Raw genomic sequence first — 17,274 nt, 5'->3', positions numbered from 1 at the left:
GGGGGGAAACGTGATGTTGGATTGCAGCTTTACCCCATACTCTACACACTTATGCCCTAGACATGAGCAAGATAGAGTGTAACAGAGTGACACATAACACACAAATTCAAGGTGCCAATATATGGGAATCCCATTGGTGGGGGGAGGGAAGGGGGGAGTATCCCACTAAGAAGTGGAGTTAAATGGACCTACCCTACAGAAATCAGAAACGGACTGGAATTTGATCCATTTTCAGCACAATTCTGGGCTTCCTCCCAGGTGACTGGAGATAGGATAGCATTCTTTATGTTCTAAAATAAATGAACATTGGCAAAGCTCAACAGAAGCCCAGTCACAACAAAATGATGCTCTTGCCAAGCTGTGTAGATGTAACAGCCCTTCATGTTTCTGACTAAGATGAGAGGCAAGAAATAATTGCAGCAAATATTCCTTCCCGTACTTTAGTCTCTCTGCCAAGGCCTCTTGTTAACTTAACATTTTTATTTTATTTTGCACTGTATTGGAACTTGTGCTGCTAGGCTTCTCCCACTGCAACAGAGCCCACAGATGGTGAAAGGAAAGGGGGCAAGACTGAACTAGCCATACGTTAAAATGAGGAAAGATTTTCAAAGTGCAGGGCTGTTTCACACATCACACAGCTACAATGGTGCTGCTCCCAGCTGTGGCTCTCTTCTGTGTCATTTAAGTGTTTTGAAATACCTGTCTGTGACATTCACACCTCATATTTTAAAAAATCATAGGAAGCTGCCTTATGCTGAGTCAGACCATCTCATTCAGTGTTGTCAACATGGCTTGCCAGTGGTTTCAAAGAGGGGCAGAGGTGTACCTAGGCTCCCTCACATCCCGTATCTGACTCTCCCTCCCATGTCTTGCGCCCTTGGCAAGGAGGTGAATTGGTGCCTCCCGATGTCTAGAAAAAAATTGCATAATTTAATAATCACAAATGACTCTTAAACTTTTAAACAGCACAAGCCTATAAGTGTCTATTCAAAAGGAAAAATCCCACTAATTTTAATGGGGCTTATTCCCAGGAAAGTGGGTACACAGGACTACAGACTAAATCCAGAATATACACGTTTGTATACAATTTCCCCAAATATAACACATTTTTGCAAAGCAATTGCCACTAGTATAATGCATCTGTAGTTGTATTTTCACTAATATATGCATTTCTGTGCACACTTTACCCAAATATATGTATTTTTCTACACTTCACTTGCCTGGAGAACTGCATTGCAAAATTCGGAGAAATGCATATTTCAAGGGATGGCTCTTTTTTAGTTAACATATTGTTTGCAAAACTGCAAACTGGGTAGGTCACCTTTAAATGTTAACTGAACCAAAAATTTCCACTACCCCTGTAAGTTATGATACTGGAAGATAAATGCTTATCTACCTAGAATGCAAGGAAAATACAAATCCACAAGGACTAAAGCTATCTACAAACTTAGGTTCAATTCACTCTTATAAGGCAGGAAGAACCATCTAAAGCCCTACAATAATATTCTGTGTTCCAGCCTAATGTGTTTCAAAGGCTTTGTGCAAATCTTTAGCACTTTCATCCTTCTAGTAGCTTCTAGTAGTTTGGTGGCAATTTTCCCAAGGCTATCCCTTCCAGATCCTCTCTTGATGAAATATGTTGGGTATCTCTTTTCTTAGCATGGCAAATGGAGATACAGGAAATGAAAGCAAATCTAATGGGGTCAATCACTACCTTCCCCTCAAAAAGACCAGTGAGCATGCTCAGTGGCTCCAGAATGCCATGGTACTTGGAACAGAAAAGCAGATCACAAGAAGAAGGCTGCTTGAATCAGTTCAGCATTCCATTCTCACAGGGGTCAACCACATGCCCATGGGAAGTCCAAAAGCACATGAGTGCAATAGCACTCTCCTGCTTGTGGTCCTTAACAAGTGGTATTCAGAGGCATACAGTAAGTGTGGTAAGGGGGCGGGGTTGGGGGACTCAAATGCCTACTTGAAGTGAATGGCTGGAATTCTGAACAGAAACACTCTTATAAGGGTGCAGATTACAATGAAACATATTATTGCATCTCTTCTGTAGGTTTCAAGTATCGCTTTCTTCTGCCTTGATCAGACCACACCAGGATTACTGTGCTCAGTTCTGGGAACCACAATGTAAGAAGGATATTGACAAGCTAGAACGTGTACAGAGAAGGGTGACCAAGATGATCAAGGGTGTGGAAACCAAGCCTTATGAGGAACAGTGGAAGAAGCTGGGTATGTTTAGCCTGGAAAAGAGGAGACTGAGAGGAGAAATGATCAAAACAAAACAAAAAAATTCCTTCCAGTAGCACCTTAAAGACCAACTAAGTTAGTTCTTGGTATGAGCTTTCGTGTGCATGCACACTTCTTCAGATACACACTTCTTCAGAAGTGTGCATGCACACGAAAGCTCATACCAAGAACTAACTTAGTTGGTCTTTAAGGTGCTACTGGAAGGAAAAAAATTTTTTGGTTTTGACTATGGCAGACCAACACGGCTACCTATCTGTAACAGGAGAAATGATAGCCATCTTCAAATATCTAAAGGGCTGCCACATGGAAGATGAAACAAGCTTGTTTTCTTCTGCTCCGGAGGGTAGGATCCAAACCAATGGATTCAAGTTACAAGAAATGAGATTATGACTAAACATCAGGAAGAACTTTTGGGTGGTAACAGCTGTTTAACAGTGGAATGGACTCCCTTGGGAGGTTATGGACTCTCCTTCATTGGAGGTTTTTAAGCAGAGGTTGGGTGTGCCTTACTTGAGATTCCTGTGTGACAGGGGGTTGGACTTGATGACCCTCAGGGTCCCTTCCAACTCTACAGTTCTTGATTCTATGATATCTCACATGTGAATATTTGTGTGCATGTATAATTTTGAACATCATTCAGCCACAAAAATGTTTTCATATAAATCTGAATGGCGGTATTAGATGTATGTATTTTTAAAAAAAACATTTCTAAAAAATGTAGGTTCAAGCAATGTTGCATTAAGCAAGCTGAGAAAAATAAGAAACAATGATTAACATAGCATTACTTCTATGTGAACAACACATTTCTGTCCCTTTGGCTTTCTGTATGTTTTATAAACACATGCCACAACAAGATTATATTTCAGAAGCAGAAAACAGTATGGCACCACAGATTTTAAAAGCAAACAACAAGCAAATAAGACTTGGTTCATAAGCATAAGGGAACATAAGGAAGCCAAAGTGTAGGAATAAAGTATTTCCCTTTTGTCATAGATTAGTGGAGAATGAGTCAGTGGTGAAAATGATGCACTCAGTCTCCAATAGAAGGGTGACAGCTGAAACACTTAAACAGCATCTCCTGCTGGTTAATCAATACCTCTGTATTTGGCAGCAGTTAACTAAGACAATGTAATTCTATCACTTTATCTTTTTAAGTAGACACATGGAACATTGGCCATTATGCTCAAGTCACTGAAATTTGCATACACCATAAAGACAAGTGACAATGAAAACATGAAGGCACTGTTGGTTTGAATTTTGCCATCGCTCATCCCATATAATTATGGAGGATTCCCATTTGGGTACTCTCACTTCTAGACATTAACTGGTACATTGTACATTTGTGATAAGTACATTTTAGTGGGTTGCTGTTACACACGCAGACACAACTGTGTGTGTGAGAGAGAGAGTGAGAGAGAGTGCACTCCAGTAATCTGGATCTCCACATGTTGACTGTTATTAAACCAGAAACTAAGAGTGCAATCCTATTATTCATTTATAGGTGTAATCCCCACTAAACTCAATGGGACTCACTTCAGAGTAGACATGTATAGAATTACACTGTATGTGATCAAAGTGCCAATACAGTGGTACCTCTGGTTGCGAACTTAATTCGTTCCGGAGGTCCATTCTTAGCCTGAAACCGTTCTTAACCTGAGGTACCACTTTAGCTAATGGGGCCTCCCGCTGCCACCGCTGCACGATTTCTGTTCTCATCCTGAGGTAATGTTCTTAACCTGAGGTACTACTTCTGGGTTAGTGGAGTCTGTAACCCAAAGTGTTTGTAACCCGAGGTACTGAAGGACCCTTCCGTACCACTGTACATTCCTAAGCTGTCATTATTTTAAGGTAAACATGTTTACATAGTAAATATTGAAAGGTATTGTAATTCAGATCCCATTAAAGTCAGTAGCAAAACTTTTCCTGATTTTCAAGAAGTTATGCTGTACTTATTATCATTTTGACCATTATTAAAATCCAATAGAGAAGCCATTGGTACTATCCTGTCAAATACTGCTATCGATCCAGCACCCAAAAAAAAAGTTCTCAAAAGAGCCACCTTCTACAGTCCATTTAACAAACCAGCTAATTAAGTTTCCCACCTTCTCTACACCAGCAACTTTCACTGAACTTCTTGAAAATTAAACCGTATGAAAATACTTCAAATTTATAGAATCGTAGAATTGTACAGTTGGAAGGTACCCCGAGTAATCTAGTCCAACCCTCTGCAATGCAGGGATCCAGCTCACAGCCATCCCTGGGTGGGCTCGAAAGACTAACCTTCTTAAATGATAAAAATGTGGAACAGATTTAAGTGGCATATCAAGGTTAGCAAGTGCTTTAAATAAACCCTCATATAACATTAGACCTACTATACCGGTAATTATGACATTCATAGCTGAACTTATTTTGGTCTCCAAAGTAGTGCCTAGGTATGAACCAGTGATCAATTCTAACAGCAGCCAATTACCGGTAGCTGTTAACTTTCACTTCTGCCGCCTTTATGTGTTATGGGTTCTTTTAAAGAGAATAAAAGATTTCCTCTAAAGGGCTGCTTTTGTACAATTACCAACAAATTCAAGCTTTTCTTTGTTTATAATGCCAACCATCCCATCAGGCACAACACAGCAACTGGCTGTCCTTACAGTAGTGGCAATCTTAACTAGCCAACTCATTATTAAGCAAAAGACTGTGAAGTATTGCTGTGCTTTTTAGCTATGCTAAAAACACCAGATCATTTTCTCTCTTAGCTTGAGATCACTGTTACATTATCCTGGCATACAGAACCCAAACAAGAAGTCAAACCAGTAATTTCCATCCAGCAGAAAAGAAATATTACTGTTCCTTTCCCTAAAAAAAACCAACACTTTGTACAAAAAAATCCTTTTAATCACAGTAGTTCCTTGTGAAAGAGATTCTCTAATACATGAAAATGCAAGGGCCATTAAGTATCATACAGGCAGAACATTTCTAATAGTAACAAAATCTGATAGTATTTGAGTTCAGGGAACTTGCATAAGACTAAAACAGTGAGCTTCTTTCAGAAGAGCAAAAGTACTTCTAACTGCAAATCTTTGTACAGCCACTGATAATGGAGTAGCACACAAACAGTATCAGATAAAGCAGCAGGGACCCTTTTTTTGGCCTCGTGGAACAAATACACTCAGAACTAATCTATTATATATTCAGGTAGAGAGATGGAATGGTAGTCATTCATTGTCAATCTACATGCCGTCTCATCACCAGATAGCAGAAATGAAATACTAATGCAAGGCAAAGTGAATGCCAGTTTTCTTCTTTTTGATCCAAGTTTCAATGGTTCTCTAAAATAATAGATAGCTGTTTGCCGAGACTGGCTTGTTCCATACCATTAACTCAGAACAAAACATATTTCGAGTGGGACAGCAGTGTTTACTTCTACAAAATGATTAATTGCATGCCGCCATTTATCATATGGATACAAAGACATTTAGTCACAATTTTGGACATAAATCAAGGTACATGCTCTTAAATGTAAAAAAGAGAGAAAGTGCCTTGGTTCTTAAAGCGGCATAGATTGAGGTCAGATTAGCCATAGCAACCAAGATCAGTCCTTGGGCACCCATGAAGACTTAGCAATCACTAAATGAGCTGAGATCTCTCTTTATCTTCTGTGGTGTGAAAGCCAAAATTAAAAAGATTATATCACCCTGTTCGCATCACAATAGGTTTCACAATGAAAAAGTCACTTCTTTCCTTTGAGTCACATCAAACAGATAACATTCATCCCAAGCTAAAATGAACAACTTTCAAAGTAAATTGAATCTCCTTAGCACCGCTTTCCCCTGCTGAACCATATTTACATAACAATATATCACAGGAAGCTCAGAATGAATCTTGCAAATAGGCAACTGAATAAAATGCATCCCTCACATTGATTACTGTACACTCAAGCTTCAAATTGCCTTCCTTTTTCTTTCATTAAAAATCTTCAGTAGTTTACAATAAATAGAAAGTGCTATAAAGCTCACAGTGTCAAAGTTAGTCTTTGTTCCTGTATGGGAGTCACACGGTAAATTTATATTTATAAAGGGATGGCATGTTGTAGCAAATCCTAGGCTTTTGAGATAAGGAAATGATGGCATCTGGTTTACAGTCAATTAAAAAAAAAGCACCAATGCAGATTCACCTCCCCTCGTGTTCTTTTAGCAGTCTAACTTTATGCCTCAAATTGTTTCTCCAGCATTTTCACTCTAGCATTCCCAAAAAGAAACTCTGTTTACTATACTTTCCCTGTAACAATTATGGGTTATCCGGGAATACACATTCAGTAAGTTGTTTGTAGCATTCCCACAGCGCATCAAGAGAAAATACCATAAATGCATTTATTTACACAGATATATATACATAAGCTTTGCTTCATTTTGTTAATGATCAACTTGATTATTATTTTCTTTAAGCCACTGACTCTTTTAAAGTACAGACTGCACATGCCTCTGTTTTCCTTGAAATTGTTGAGAAAGCAATGCATTAAAGTTTAAAGGTTACACCTGCATTAAAAATATATTCCCAGAATAATGTCTTCTTCCTGCTGCAGTGGTTCATGTAGATTATACTATTTGAACTCCGCAGGGAAGCTCGTTAATTTTTAAAACTCACTGAACTCGGTACAGTTAAGAGTGTGAAAATAATTAAAAATTGGGTTTGATGGAGCACAGTTTGAATATTGTATATGTATGGCAGGTGCAAAGTGGCATTTTACCCCATTGAACCGTAATGAATAAATACTGCTCTACGTGACACAATCCCCCTGTAAAAGAAAGCATCACAATGCATTTTTTAAAAGTGAGTGCTAGAAACATTTCTAATTAGATTAGTCACCATCTCGGGAGTGGGGGTGGGATGGAGTTGTGTTTTTATACTAGCAATGCAGAAACTGAATGGGGAAAAACCTATAGTATGGCATCTTCATCCTTAAACAGTTTCATTTAAGCAGTTTCATTTCAAGCTAACGGATTCTAATGTGTCTGAAACCTTGAGAAAACAAATCATTCTTTCTTACCTAAACTTGCAAGTGGACTGAGGCTTCTCCATTGTTGTCACCTTCCGTGCCCCCTCTTCCCACCACAGAGACTGGTGCTGCTGTGTTCAGTGCACTGTGCCTTGGTTATAGCTGTGACACTAAGCTGCCTGCTTAGACCAGCAAAGGAGGGTGTGTGTGTGTGTGTGCGTAAGGGAGAGAGAGAGAGAGAGAGAGAGAGAGCATATGTTTGCGTGCGTGCGTGTGTGTGCCTCTGTGAAGAAAGTGAAAAGACAGCCTGCTGACTTCTAGACTGGGAACCTCAATCTCAGGCCAAGTCAGTGCTGAATAGAAATGATCAAAGCTCTGCCCCTCATCTTAAGGCAGTTGAGATTGCATCCCTCTGCTTCCCCGCCAAAAAAAGTGGGACTGTCTTTAGGGCTTCTCATGAAGAAACATCTTAACCAAAGCAGACCTTTTCCATATTGCTGCTGACTGCCCAGCAGAATACAGGTACCTATTGTTCCTGAGACAGATATGCAGCCAGCCACTCAGACTCTGACAGATCTCAACAAACCAGTGAGCCTGCCTTTATTTTAACTCTTTATTTACTCACGCATCCCTTTCATAAATTAACCACCCACAGTTCTCTTTATAACCCACAGAAGAGTAGGGGGAATAAAATCAATGGTCAATTGCTAGGCTTCCGTGACAAAACCAGAGAATGAAAAACACATCTACTTGATTTATAAAACATACACACTCAATAAAATGGGGGGGAGAGAGAGAGAGAGATTAAATGTAGGTAGGCAAAATGAATAACTGATAATACTCTTTGGGCATATTTAGAATTCAACATGAACTAGATCTGCTTTACTCTTCCATGAATAATCTTTTTGTTGTTACAAGAGTTTAACACATATACTGTTCGTTTAGAAAAAAAACTAAATTATTTGTTCTATATATGGCCTGATATATATCTTAGCATACAAAATGTTTTCTAATTCCAATTTACTACCTGGTTCTATCCCAAATGATATTATCATTGAATGGGATACGTGATTCATTAACAAATACCTACATTTCTACTTTCAGTGAGCTGTATCTGTCTGCACAATAAATTTACATCTTTGTCTAGAAAATATTTATATTTTGTGAGATCTGGACAGTGGAGTTTTTTTCTGTACCTGATTCCAAAGGCAGATATGTGCCCTTGCAAGTTTGCTTCCAAAATAAGCCTCCTTCCAAATAAATTTTAAGAATTCATTTACATGGACAAAATAAGAAAAGCTCAAAATTAAGCATTGGATTTAAAACCACCCAAAGAGACAACATTGCACATTTTTATTCTACAGAGATAATTTCAGGTCAGATCTGATGAGCTTTTTAGTGTTCTACACTGAGTTTCCTTTTAAAGCAAATTAGAATGCTATTTGAAAACAGATTCTAATGAATGAGGCCATCTTCAGATTTTGTATTTATCTTGGCCTAACCCTGAATGATGCAAGGGTTCTTCTTTTTCCTGGAGGATTACTTTCCTTTGGATCATGAATTGGTTTTCAGAAGTATACCAAAAGAGCAACTTTGGATACCATGTGAATTCTTGACACCTCTCTCTCTCTCTCTCTCTCTCTCTCTCTCTCTCTCTCTCTCTCTTTCTCTCTCTCTCTCTCTATGCTGTGAAATGTCTTCACGGTTAAAATTTCAGACGAAATGTTTCAGCAAAAGTGTGATTTTATTTTGTAATATAATATGATGAAACAAAAATACTTTTGAAAAAAGATTTGTCCTCTTAAGAAGTATGGCATTTTAAAGAACTACCTTTATTATAGAGACCTAATAAAGAAAATGAGCCAAATTAAATTTGTAAGGGAAATACTACTAAATTTTACTCAGAGTAGACCCATTGAAATTACAAAGCCAAACTTTGTCGTGCTATTTAATTTCAGTAGGTCTACTCTGAGTAAAAAGTAGTTGAATACCACCCCAGATTATAACTTTCTCATAAACATGATGCAATTCTACCGTCTCACTTTTCAATGTAGTAAAGGCTAAACCATTTATGGTGGAATGATTGATCTGCTGTAAACATTCAAAGCCATATATAGTGGCAAATGTTAATTACATTTGTGTCCTGCTCTTCCTCTAAGGAGATGTGAGCAGCAAGGTTTGGCATCTCAACAAGCTTGTGGGGCTGAGACAATGATTTCTCAGATCCAAGCCGAGCTCTAACATCACTAGATTTCAGTAGTGATGTCTGCTTTGAAAATAATTTCTAGGAGCTTCAGACTATCTCCTTATGTAGAGGTGGCACTGTTCAATTAAACAATTATCAAGGACAAGTAGCACTGAGATAGAATCTCAAATGGAAACACAACTTTAGAGCTGCCTGATGGCTCAAGTTTTATCTAGTCCAACCACTATGCAATGACAAAATTTCTTAGGGCGCCCTGAGAGTTGCCCATCCCAGCTACTATTATAATATGCAGAGAATGATAATTCTCTGCTTTCTTGGCTAGATGGGCTTTGACTTTTACTTGCTATCCAGACACTTCTTGTTCCATAGCTAGAAAGCTAGAACCCATTAATCTTCTACTGTTTAATGTCCAGTAGTTCTTTACATCTAAAAGTAAACCCCTAAGGAGCACATTCAAAACACATTCTGTGCTATATCTATGTAACCATATATATTCTATATATATTCTATCAAAAGTACAGGAGATTCACGAGAAAAGCAAATGCTAACATCAGACAAGTCTGCTAACCCTGTTATCAATCATCCTGTACTTATCTAGACAAGGCTCTACTAATATTTATGCTATGAAACCATGATGCCCCAAATATCTCCTTAACATGAGATTTCTGCAGATATTCTACCAGAATGATTTATATTTCCTATGAATAGATCAGTCTATGCGTATCCTAACATTATTTGTGCATGCACACAAACAGAGGAATTTTCGTTCCCAAGCTATTCTAGAGTATGTTCGCTTAGAAATACATGGACAGGGCTAAATGCGTGGGTCTTCCTCGACTAATCAGCAGGCTTGTTCTGAACAAAACAGAAAAAGACCCCGGGGAGGTGTGTATGTGAAGATTACCTTCATTTTTAACAGATCTGCAAACAGAATGGCCTGAAGGCACATAATACCATGATACTGTTGAAGACTACCTAGGAACTGTACTACAGTGGTACCTCGGCTTAAGTACTTAATTCATTCTGGAGGTCCGTACTTAACCCGAAACTGTTCTTAACCTGAAGCACCTGAAGCTAATGGGGCCTCCTGCTGCCGCTGCGCCGCCGGAGCATGATTTCTGTTCTCATCCTGAAGCACTATTTCTGGGTTAGCGGAGTATGTAACCTGAAGTGTATGTAACTTGAAGCATATGCAACCCGAGGTACCACTGTACTTTGAGGTCTTTGCAGGTGACAAGGTGTAAAGTGTAGCACAGGGCCACCCCTACCATTTGGCAAAATAAGGCAGCTGCCTTAGATGACAGTTACGGAGAGGCATAGGCAACAGCACCCTGGGTGCCCTTCTTAAGCTGCCTGGCTATTCCCTTCTGTTGAAGAACAGACCTGTGCTGTCCTAGTGCCTCAATAAGATATTATCCCATCACCAGTCTTGAAGTATGATTCAGCTGCCACTCCAGTCAACTTCTAGAGCAGGGGATCTTGCCTGCCTCAGGCAGCAAAATGCATTGTGGTGGCCCTAACATGGCATGCAAACAAACTCGATTTGCTTTCCAAACAATCTAGTCACTTTCCCACAATGCAAGTCCCCAATGAACACTTATAACCAATATCCTTTCCCCAGGAAAAGTAGAGTAGGAAGGTTGACAACAGTGCTTAGTGTATTATTAGTATATTCAGGAAATATTATTATTATATATTAAATTTATATATCAGCCCTCATCCAAAGGCCACAGGGTGGTTTACAAAAGAAAAACGCAAAATACATTTTTGCATAAAAGTTTGGCAAGAAATAGTTTTAACTATTTTAGAGGTTGCTATGTTGGTTGTTATTGATAATTTCACCGTTTTATGGTCTTTTGTTATATTTATGGCATGTCGTTTTTATTTATTAAAAACCACCTTGTAGGAAAACAACGCTAAAAGGTAGCCTAGAAATCTTTTAAATAATCAAATAAAAACAGAACAAAATCAAAAGCTTAAAAAGGGTCAATAGGGAATTTAGTACAATTCCATGTGCAAGTCAGAATACTCCGTTGCAAAGATGGTCCAGGTTTTCTTATCTTTCAATAAAAACGAATCTACTGCTCCTTCTGGCACCTGGTGGCAGCCCAGTCTTAAGAGATGGTACACTAGACAAATATGTGTGTATGCTGATCTATGCGCACCACTGCACCATTACCACAACACACAACATTACTCAGGAACAGCAGGGACATTTGTCCATTGCGGTGAAGGTGCCAGAACTGAGTTCTAGTGAGTTCTGGCTGGAAAAAAGCCATTATTTTAAGTTACACATTTTAAAAGTGGTGGTGCAGGGCAGGTAAGAGAAATTGAGGCTGATCCAGACTTCACTTTCCACAGACAGAAAGACCACTTCTGCCAATGGAAGACTTTTGATCCAGAAGGCAGATCCCATTGGTAGGAGGAGAGAGGTGCCTTTTGGCATTCTCCTTTCACCTGCACACTGCAGTGCCATCTCCCACACTATTCCAAAGTGTCCCCCCAAAATCCAGCGGGAGGTGGTACTGGGAACTAAAGGGGGAATGAGCAGACGTCACCCTCCCTACACCAGCAAGTAAATCCCCTGAGTAGAACTCTGCTTAGGGGATGCTGCCGCAGATGAGAGTGAATTCTGGATCCAACCTACTGAATTGCTGAACTTTCATTGTGAATTTGGAATGATATGTTGCAGAGTAAGGCTGCAGTCTTATACAGTTATCAAAGAGTTTGCCCTATTAAATTCAACAACGACCAGCTGCATGGATCTTCATTTCAACAAATACTTATCATAATTAACAATGAAGTTCACATGATGTGATGACAACTCAACCAAAATAGAGGTCCCATGCTACTCGTGAACCAAGGAACAAGCACAAGTAGTATTTCTCTTAGATATTCTTCAGGGTTTATTTTGATTGTTTTCTGCAAATTTCAGCCAGAAGCATAACCTGCTTGAAAAGGTTTGGATATTTCCCAGAAGAAATATAAAAATAGGAAAAAATACCTACTTTTATTGCATAATATACTCGTACACAAAAATGTTACCTGAGGATACAGTTACAGTATTCCCTTAGCTAACTCATAATGCTATGTGCTTTCCTACAAAGGCGCTTACTTATATCTAGGGTCCATTTGCCCTCAAGGAAAGTTTTAATGAATTAGCAGCAGCCTAGATCTAGAAAAATATTACATATCAAACACAGAGAGAAAATGCATAGAATTACATCAGATTCATTCAAGTTTTTGCTAAAGGAAGTCTCAGAACATGTTTTCCAATATTAACCTTAATTAACCTTTTATCTAACTGTGTAAATCTGTATTATTTAAAATGGCGAACTCCCCTCTATAGGTTTAAGATCACTAATGTGGCATCTCCTAGTGCATATAACTTACAGAATGAATGGTATCTATTAACAAAATAATAAGATTAATAACAAAATTAAAAGTGCAAGGAGAGAACAAATGTATGGTGTTTGGATAGGCATAAACTCTTAAAGATTAAAACTTTTAAAGGCTAAAATAAATATTTTAGTCTTTGATTGCAATCCTGAAAACATTTAATGCAACTTTAATCCCATTGGATTGTAGACCCATTAAAATCAATGTACCTTAATTAGTCATGACCAACCAAAGTCCATTGATTTCTGTAGGTCTACTCTGAGTATGACTTAGTTGGATATTGCCCATTGACTCCAGCGGGGTTCAAACAGCATGGCTTTACATTCAATTGCAGTCTTTATTGTCTAGGTATTAGCAAAATTAGTGGCAGATTCCACATGAAGAAATAAAAAAAATCATTAATCAGGGTTAAACTTTAATAACAATAGCATGTAAACACTGGACTGAAAAAAATAAAAGTTGAAACCCAACCACTTTCTCTGTTGAAGTCTATTGATGGCAATGATTCAAACCCAGCATAAGTTAATTCCCCTAAACTCCCTTCTGATGATCTATAACAAAATAGATGCGTTCCCCCAAACAAGTGCAACAACTGGCCTTTTAAATATCATTGCTATAGAAATATTGTTTAGGATCCTGCATTATTTCCTAGGTACTACTAAAAAGGTTGGAAAGAATTGAACAGCAAGATGATAGGCAGCTGCTATATTCTAATTCAGAGAACCACTATCAAAAGTGCTTGTCATATTGAAACTCCTAGAGCATTATCTTTTTGGTAGATAGTATCTTCAGAAAGTCTCATTGCAGTAGGAACCATCACTATGTTGGTGGTAACATTTCCCTTGCTCTTAAAAATCACAACTTCTTCCAGTATTCTCAGTTGTGGTGTATTTTACACTTGTTTCTCAGCTCTTTTCAGGTATTCGTTTTGTTCTAAACACAAATGTACAATTCAGAAGCTGTTAGGTATCTATACTGAATATTGTGACCCAAGGGGGTGTGTTGGCATGGGATATGTGCAACAGCTTCCTGGTTTTCAGTTCTGTTATCCTACCAACACTAGCCAGGACCGAATATTCAGAATAAAAACAGTACAACAAATGAGCATTCGCGTAAATCAATCAACCTCTCATTTCATACTGCATACAATATAGTTGGGCAGAAGAGATTATTCATTAACATTGTGTTGCATGCAATTTAGATTCTCCCCCTTCCCCCCCCCCCAGCTATCAAGTTGTATGAGTATTTATTCTGACCTACCTTATAAGCTTTGTTCTGATGAAGTTACTGGTCTGGAAAGGCCATGTGTAGAATATCTTGAAGAAAATAAATACAAACATTCAAAAACTGCCCCTTTAGTGTCATCCAGCCCTATATAGTTAGTCTTATCATCAACATCTGATAAATGTCTGAATAAATTATCTGTCAATGTAGTAAGGTAATTCAAACTGTTTTTCCAAGGTAGTGCTATACAGAAAATTTTAAAAAAGCAGTTTCATTTCACTCCACAAATTTATCCACAGATCATTGATTTTTATGATATGCCTAAAAAGCAACACTGAAATTGGTTTCAAATCATTTCATTTATTTATCACTGAAATATTTATTTCTGCATTTTCAAAAGTTTGCACTGCCAGGATTTTGGCTGGAGTTTTTGTTCCAGTTAAAACTCATAAGTCTACTACAATCTCTAAATGCTTTCACAAGAAAAACTACCATCTGAACCTTGCATGTCACTGCAATTATAATTTAAAACCCTTATCATTCCAGATATCCAACCTTAGCATTAAAATTTATTTATCTGAGTCACATGCTAAAAGTTAAGCTATAGGAACATGGTGCTTTGAAAATGGAAGTAGTTTTACTTGGGGTTGACACAACCCATTTACAGTTGCACCACAACAATCTCTGAATGGCCCCTGTATGTCTCGTGCCACAAATGAATAAACTGGACCAAATCAACAAATTATAACTCAGAAAACCAATCAAAATTCACACCTGTCTTTTAAAAGACCAGGATATCTAGGGAGAAGCAATAATTCCTATTAGATGCAAGACACAAAATAAAAATCATGTTTAAATGCAGTAAACAGTATTCATAATTGTTGGCTTACCATCGTTTTCTTTCTCTGCAAGCTTTGAGATGAATTATGAAGAACTGGGACTTCAGGAGAGCTGCGACTGTCTTGTTGCTTCTGTGAGAGCTTCGGCAGCAAGTACAGAGAAAGCCTAAAAGCTTTCCTTGTCCTTTGCAGGACCAGAGATGCTGCCTGCAACCCTTGTTTAGCTCGTCCAGTGAATCCAGTGGCAGTTGCCTGTTGTCCAAGGAGGTCCATGGGAGCTATTACAACTGCAGTCTCTCTCCTTCCTTCCTTCCTTCCTTCCTTCCTTCCTTCCTTCCTTCCTTCTTTATTAATTTTTTTTTTGTCCTTGCCAGCCTGTGTTCTGAAGGTTTCTTTCCTTTTGCATTTATTTGCTTTTGGATTGGAGGGAGAGGGTCACAGATTTTCAATCTGAGATCAAAGGCAGACACGTAAGGGGGTGAAACATTGCTTTCGCAGTTGTATTCAGCTCCCCGAGTGACTGCCTTTCTGGAAACCTCATGGTGTTGCTCACTGCATAAGCTCTGAGCTTTCTCTGTGATTACAAGAAAAAAAAAGGTATGATGAAAAATTTAAGCAAATGAGATTTCCCCTACAGCACTGCCATCTCTCTCTCTCTCTCTCTCTCTCTCTCTCTCTCTCTCTCTCTCTCTCCTCTGCTGTCGAATAGTAGCTATCTTAGCAAACGAAAGCGCTTAATAAAGCCATGGTCAGAGTGCTTACACTTGGCATTTGCTGCGATAACAAATCAGAAATGATAGCATCATACAGATTTATGATTTTTTTTGCCCCCGCAGTCACAAACATCAGACGTTTACTTTATAAAGAAACCTTTTAGATTCTCCCTGCCGTTTCCATAGTGATCTCATTTCCCCCCTTTATCACAGATTGGCTGAAGTACTGCTACCCTTTGTACATTAAAAGGCTTCTGCTCCCAACTGTCGATGGGATAGGACTGGTGCTACTTCCAAAGATGGAACAATATACTTTATTTAAGCCACACACAAAAAGCTTTCCATAATATTTGCATCCCCTCCAGAGAATGGTAAGGCGGAATGTGATTTTGTCAAAATGTACACAGTTAAGTTACAACCGTTACATTCAAACATTATCTATGATACAGTTATTTAAGTGGTCAAAATACATAAAACCATCTCTTTTTCAAAAGCTTTAACATTGCATTCATTGGTCACTTTTATTATTTTAAGCTCATCCACAGACAATGTTTATATTGGTGTTATTATCATATATTTATTTTCTTTGCTGTTTGTTTTTTAAAATGATAATCTGTTTAAAAAAGAGAGTTGTGGCATTATTCGGGGACTTGTCTGCTTTGTCCTGGAATGCAATACTTTCTAAAAAAACTCCTTGAACAAGGAGTTATTATAAAACTCCTAATATGTAGCATATATTATACACGCATTCCCCCTAAGTTTCTATCCCCAAATAAGATACAGTAATCTTATTTGGCTCTACCCAGTGTATTGGAATGTATTTAACCTTCCTTCACAAATTTTCTTCCATAGTGTGAATTCCAAGAGCAGTTTACAGCTGTCCTGGGGGACTTCCTGTTGTAGACTAAGTTAGCTTATTAGAAAGTGATAATACTCCTAGTACTGACATGCTATAAAAACAATAAAATTCCCAATTTATTGTGAGACTGTGCAAAGCGCATAGACAATTTATGGGGGGGCAGAATCTATGGGGGCGATCTACAATTGTTTTCCAAACAATTGCATTTTGTATAATTTTCAGTAAAAGACAGGAAGGCAATGTGTATTTGAAATGAACAGGTAGGCAATTCAAGACAATTAAATTAAATGCCAGTTTGGACATAAAGGCCTCAGCCACACAAAATTAGTCATACAACTGAAACCAATGGGACAAGTTGTTACTAACCAAGGCCCATTTATATTCGTTGAAGTGGTGAAATTAACTTTTGCTGTATCAGGACCTTTATGTTCAAAGCTATCCCATATTTATTCTACTTGCCAAAGTATTGTGTGTCGAGGTCACCAAGCCACCCCCCAAATAACTCACAACGCACACTTAATTTTTGTTTAAGGTTTTTGGCATAATTTTGGCCACAACTTTATTTAAATACAAAACCGTGAGTGGTTGTTTCGGCTTTGGTTAAGACTATCTGTCCCCCCGCCTGGGGACAGAACTGACTTCCGGGCACCACTGAAAGACAGTGCGGGGGAAAGCAAGTCGGGGAGAAATGGAGCTGAGTCACAGACCCTCAATTCTCATCCGCATGCTCCCCGAAGGCTTGCCGGCCCTAGTCCCATTCCAGGGATTGGACGAAAAGATGGCAAGCC

The 17,274-nt window shown here is 38.5% G+C and overlaps 1 protein-coding gene across 2 annotated transcripts in view; it reads right to left on the bottom strand.

Moving 5' to 3' along the window:
• LOC310743392 (uncharacterized protein) overlaps window positions 1-16,473 on the bottom strand; it is a 105,259-nt gene extending 88,786 nt beyond the window's left edge. Inside the window, exons 1-2 of one of the 2 annotated variants that reach the window (XM_083573606.1) lie at window positions 14,966-16,473; window positions 14,112-14,167 (exon numbers count right to left, since the gene is read on the bottom strand). In XM_083573606.1, coding sequence (XP_083429732.1) covers window positions 14,112-14,167; window positions 14,966-15,187 — 278 coding nt within the window. In that variant the 5' untranslated portion in view covers window positions 15,188-16,473. Of the gene's footprint in view, window positions 1-7,297; window positions 7,744-14,111; window positions 14,168-14,965 lie in introns of those variants that run through there. The other variant, XR_014538989.1, reaches the window with a different exon arrangement.
• Between the last annotated feature and the right edge of the window lie 801 nt (window positions 16,474-17,274).

The sequence above is a fragment of the Podarcis filfolensis genome (assembly GCF_964270895.1).
Source record: "Podarcis filfolensis genome assembly, chromosome: 10".
NCBI lineage: Eukaryota > Metazoa > Chordata > Lepidosauria > Squamata > Lacertidae > Podarcis > Podarcis filfolensis.
Note: the sequence above shows the minus strand (reverse complement) of the source record. Positions and strands in the feature narration are given on the sequence as shown.